Source organism: Cephus cinctus, unplaced genomic scaffold (genome assembly GCF_000341935.2).
Source record: "Cephus cinctus unplaced genomic scaffold, Ccin1 Ccin1_scaffold0160, whole genome shotgun sequence".
In the NCBI taxonomy this organism is placed as follows: domain Eukaryota; kingdom Metazoa; phylum Arthropoda; class Insecta; order Hymenoptera; family Cephidae; genus Cephus; species Cephus cinctus.
The window spans coordinates 2,148,580-2,153,827 of record NW_014332886.1 but is presented as its reverse complement, the minus strand read 5'-3'; the positions used below and the strand labels follow the sequence as shown (position 1 = coordinate 2,153,827).

General features: G+C 32.5%; 1 protein-coding gene across 1 annotated transcript; it reads right to left on the bottom strand.

Moving 5' to 3' along the window:
- Positions 1-744: 744 nt before the first annotated feature.
- Positions 745-5,182, bottom strand: LOC107263607 (nucleolar protein 58). Its single transcript, XM_015730975.2, has 4 exons — positions 4,324-5,182; positions 3,613-3,912; positions 2,738-3,498; positions 745-2,150 (listed from the first exon to the last, which is right to left on the bottom strand). The coding sequence occupies exons 1-3, from the start codon at positions 4,676-4,678 to the stop codon at positions 3,311-3,313; spliced, it is 843 nt and encodes a 280-aa protein (XP_015586461.1). The 5' UTR covers positions 4,679-5,182; the 3' UTR covers positions 745-2,150; positions 2,738-3,310.
- Positions 5,183-5,248: the final 66 nt, after the last annotated feature.

The following is a 5,248-nucleotide window of genomic DNA, read 5'->3' as shown; positions in this document are numbered from 1 at the left end:
GCTGTTTGTTTTCCAAATTGTGGTCCAATGAAATATTTTTAATTCGCGGATATTCCAGACCGTGACCGTATCGGTTATTGGGTATGTTTAACTGGAAGTTACTTGATCCCTCAGAGAAAATAATATTAAAAAAGCTCGTGCTCTACGTGTACGATAACCTTCATCCACTTGTTTTGCCTTGTAATGTAACACCACGTATGAGAATGACTGTACGATGAATTTAATTCTAAAAGTTGTTTTGAATCTATCACATGGGTAATTAAGCTGTCGATGCCAACATTGTTTCCGAGTGAACGTGCGCAAATGACCAATTTACCTATAATAAATGTGCGGACCACAGACCCTCGGGGAATTTTCATAATGTATTTTAATGACGAATGACAGTTTTTATGTACTTCATAATGTCTATAAAAAGTTTGTTTGGTTATTATCCATAGAAAAACAAATATCGGCATATTCGATAGTGTTGCTACAATAAGAATTCCTCTATAATATGTATATTGATACTAGACATTGAACTTGATTGTTATGATTTCATAATTAACGAAGGAAGAGATACTTTGTATGTGGCATGCGAACGTGTGATATGATAAGAGGGACAAATCCTATTATAATCTCATAATTTCATATATGATTCGTAATTATAAATGCGTGACAAAGACTAATGGATTTCAATCAATTATATGATTCCTGTGTAATATACCTGCGAGGGGTTACGAAGAATAATGTCTTGCAAATTGAATGTTGAGTTACGCAATAATAATATATTTTTCCATAGTTCAATATCGAGGACAAAATGAAGTGACAAAATATAGGTTCAAATATTTTTAAAAGTTAACATTTCTCTTTTTGAACTTTCGTCAAATTCACCTTGAACGAAAGAAAGTTATTCGTTAACTTTCAATTATTCGATATATATCTATGTATACATATATAGATAATTAAATTATTCATTTTCAGGGAGATATTTATATCAATTTTCATATAAGTAGCAAGATTAATCGTTTAGATAGCATCGCGCAATGACGCATTTTGCCATACTGGTGTACAGTACTTTATGCATTAATTTTATGACCTGTTGCATTCATCGATAGCGTTATATTAATGATAGCATATTACATGATGACTTTTTAGAATACAAAGACAGTTGATATTAATGGCAAAATTTGTACAAGATGCCTTACCTTGAATTGAACAGTACGAACAAGATCCTTTCGCATAACTTTAACTTGATATCGATACTCTACAGGTAATATAATTTTCCATTATCGATTTATACTAGTCATCTAATCATTTTAAATATATACAGTTATAATCAAATCGATTGCGATGACTTTTGGAACATATTCATTGCCTATGCATTTGCTTTATTAATAATGATCCGATCGCAGTGCATGTCCTGTGCAACGAATAGCTTTATGTGTTTATAATTAGCAGTAATTTTCTTCAGTAGATATGTGTAATAACTGGATGAAAACGTCAGTAATTTGCAAAATGTTCCTTCTTAGAAACTCACACATCGAGTATTATTACTTTTGAATTAATTGCGTATCAGATTTAATAAAATATCTACCAATTGCTTATAAAAAGTAAATAAAGCAGAAATAATTAATATTTCATATGAAAATGAAGACGAATAGGAACACGAATCGAATAGGATTACGAAGACGTTATAAATGTCTTTTGTTCTACCATAATATAGCTTAACAAGATAGTAGATAACAAGATAGGTTTCGTAAATGGAAAAACTGTAGTACGTACCGTTGCTGACAATTAGATAACTGGATACTATTGATATACCTTATGAAGTAAATAACCTATCCGTTTAATTGAAATAGTTTTTTATATGATATTTCAATAACGGTTAAGTTATATACTTTTTTCTTATAATTTTTCAATTCGATCACCGATGTCGATTTTCCTTTTCCCATATTTAAAACGTTACGATTGGATCTCGGACAATGTGTTCGGTAAGGCATGTCAACAAAATGTCCTTTTCAATGTTACATAGTTACTTTTCGATGATGGTTGTAACAGCAGACTTGTGCCTCCTAGCACCACTCCTCTCGTTCCTCTTGTAGGGCAAATATCAGGGATGGATATAGTTTTGATCTTCGCCTTGCATTTCTCCATTTCGGTCTTCGGAGACCCTGTAAATCACCGGCCAAGTTAAATTATTATAAATTTTGGATAAATCGAATTTAGCTGTTGAAAAGATTCTTCGATCTGCTGTTTGATATACAGTATGTAAATAGTATAAATTCTTGATCTTTGGATATGATGTATGATATGGTACGACGAGAATTTCATAACGCGAAGGAAATCTTCAATTGCAGTAATCTTGGAATAAATATCGTCCCGAGGACGTAAACGTACATAAAAACAACAATTTCAAGTAATTAACGTATTATGCTTTAATTTCATTGTTTCCTCTATGCACACAACATGAAATAATTATTACTAAACCCATTTCCCTTCGATCACTATAATGATACGTCCACTTTGTAGAATCTATGACGTTAGAAAACACTTTTCTAACACGCAACGAAGTTGGCACTATTTTAATTAAGCTGTAGTGTCTTAATTATAAGCAGAGACAAAGAAAAAGAGAAAAACATCTACAAACGTATCACCGAATGATTATACCATGAGTATAAAATATGAACAACATATAATTAAAAGGACGACATTTCTAGAAAATCATGAGATTAAAGGATTTGATTATTCCTTTACGTACGTATTGGCATATTGGCGTAGCACAGCATCCCTAAGAACTTATCCTCAAGTTCCGATTCAGTATAATATACGGATATACCGTAAGTATTAATTTTTGTCACTATTTCCACGACACGTGTCAGAGATCAGCGATATTACAATATCTTCAATGTAATCAAGTGATTTCGCTGACCAGCATTTACCAGGAGGCAAATTTTCGTTGAATAGATGTCAGCAATCCCGGTGCTTCGATCAACGACCGTTCGTCCACTGAAGGGACGTTCCGATTGAACTCGTTCGGATTCTCAGCATTTTCCAAACAGTTCAGTATGCTACATTGATAATGGCATACACAGCAACAACTATCCATATCATTCTTTCATATGTATATTAAATATAAGACGTAGCTGTCTTATTATCTAATTAGGTAACGTAGTGAATCTCCAACCAACTGGATCTACGAGGAAGAAGTATAAACCAGCATACACAGCATATCAAAGCCTTATATATAGAATGCGTGGGAATAATTGATATGGATTAATTTTATATTTAATGCACTGAGAATGAGTATGTATACAATGGTAATGAAGATGGACTACTCCTTTGAATCTTTGTCGTTCGTTGCGTTTACTTCTTTAAGATTTTCCGTATTGTCGTTCCTCTTTTTATTCTTGCCCCTGTTTGCGTCTTCTTTAACATTCTTGTTTTTCTTATCAGACTGACGACTATTCTGTTGTCGGTTCTTTTCGATATTCTCTTTGTCCTCTTTAGTCAAGCCGCAACCTGGTAACAGACGGTTTGTAACTTTTCATAAATTATTTGATTAATACTATAGTGGAATAATGATGATTATTTTGCACGATGATCATTTTATGATTTTTATGATAATGCAATTACCTGCGAGATAAACTTCACTGTCGAAAGAACAAATAGTATCTTTGCAGTAGTCGTTCTCGTCAACTTCTGATTCTTTAGGTTTCGTCGACTTCTCAGTTACCTTGGAACACCAGAATTTGTCTTTCTCACGTTTATTCTTCCGCCGGCTACTAGTTTTCTTCTCCTTCTTTTGCTCCTTCTTTTTATTTCCTTTGTTCGGCCGATTGTTTTTATTTTCTTTATTTTCTTCTACTTTTTTCTCATTCTTTTCTTTGTTCGTTTTATTTTTTTCATTCGACGATACTTGCTTCGTAGTTGCGGCTAGGCGAGAAATAAAGACATGGAAATTTTTAAATATATTCTTAAAAATCACGCGTACACAAATAACACGTTAAAATCATTACGATGTAATTGATTGCATTTTTACGTATGTAAGTAAAAACTTTAAAAAAAGCAATACATTGTATGACAAAAAAATACTCATTATCTATTTACGCATCAATGGCCCTGGATTTTAGTCGTCTTAGATTTCATAATCTTTCATGCCCCTTTTTTTACATGCCTAATATGCTACATTTACGCTTATCAAATAAAATGCAATATATGACAAAAACAAGAATCAGCGTTTTCGTATTTCTTTTTCACTGGGACGTTTCATCACTATATACTTATGATTTTCAGTATGTCAAAGGTTAATATAATCGAAGGAATTAATTTATGTATCCAACGTACCGCGTATGCGCTCTCTGGACTTTGGTTTAGCAGGATAAGGCTTTGTCTTGGGAGTTACAGGACAAGGATGTTTTAGTCCTTCAAGGAAACAAAATACATGACGAGGATTTATGTATTTTTCTCTATCGGCCATAGGTGGTTGAATTCTTAATAGTATGTTTTCGGCATTCGTGAGATTATTTTTGGGTACAGGCGATAATCTTGATTTTGATTTTTTATGTCTTTTGCTCTTCTGAGGTATCTGTTCCTTCGATTCGCAATCGTAATCATTTATCACTGTATGGGCTTTTTTTCTTTTACAATTTTTTATAGTAATTTTTTTTGCTCTCTTATATTTGCAACATTCGTTGTACATGATTCTTCGAAATTGAATGACGTCAAATAAATTCTTACGTAGACGAGGATTACCCGTGTTTTTTAACTTTATTAAACGAGCCGAAAGGATTTACGGTCATGACGAAAAGGACCTTCCATCTGTGCTGCTTCTGTGTTAATATGCTAATACGATTGCAAGACGTATGTACTTTTATTGTGAGACCATATTAACATAGCCAGTTTGTGTTATGTCACTATGAATTTCACATGGTCGAACAATGCTCTTGAGCACTTTGTTTCCGTATAAACTTTTTAACGATGTAAAATTTCAAGGTAAGTTGAAAAACCATTTCATCTGTACGTACTTTAAATGGTAGTTATATGATTTATTCTTGACATTCACTATGTCACATTACCATTGTAAACATATTTTCATCAGCCATTATTTTTCAGTTTCCAAAATATTGTAATTTGTGCATTTTTCACGCAGCCGAAATAATAAAATTATATAAATATTGTGCCTGATATAAAATTTAGAATACGAACATACAGACATGTAATAGAAGAATTTTGTTTTATCGAAAACGACCGGAAACAGTAAATAGATTTA

What these genes read in the sequence shown, in the direction of transcription:
- LOC107263607 (XM_015730975.2), bottom strand. Translation starts at nt 4,678, where the DNA reads ATGTACAACGAATGTTGCAAATATAAGAGAGCAAAAAAAATTACTATA. An exon ending in GTCCAGAGAGCGCATACGCG is followed by an intron (nt 3,913 to 4,323) that starts GTACGTTGGATA and finishes TTTCTCGCCTAG; the next exon opens with CCGCAACTACGAAGCAAGTA. An exon ending in CAGTGAAGTTTATCTCGCAG is followed by an intron (nt 3,499 to 3,612) that starts GTAATTGCATTA and finishes GTCTGTTACCAG; the next exon opens with GTTGCGGCTTGACTAAAGAG.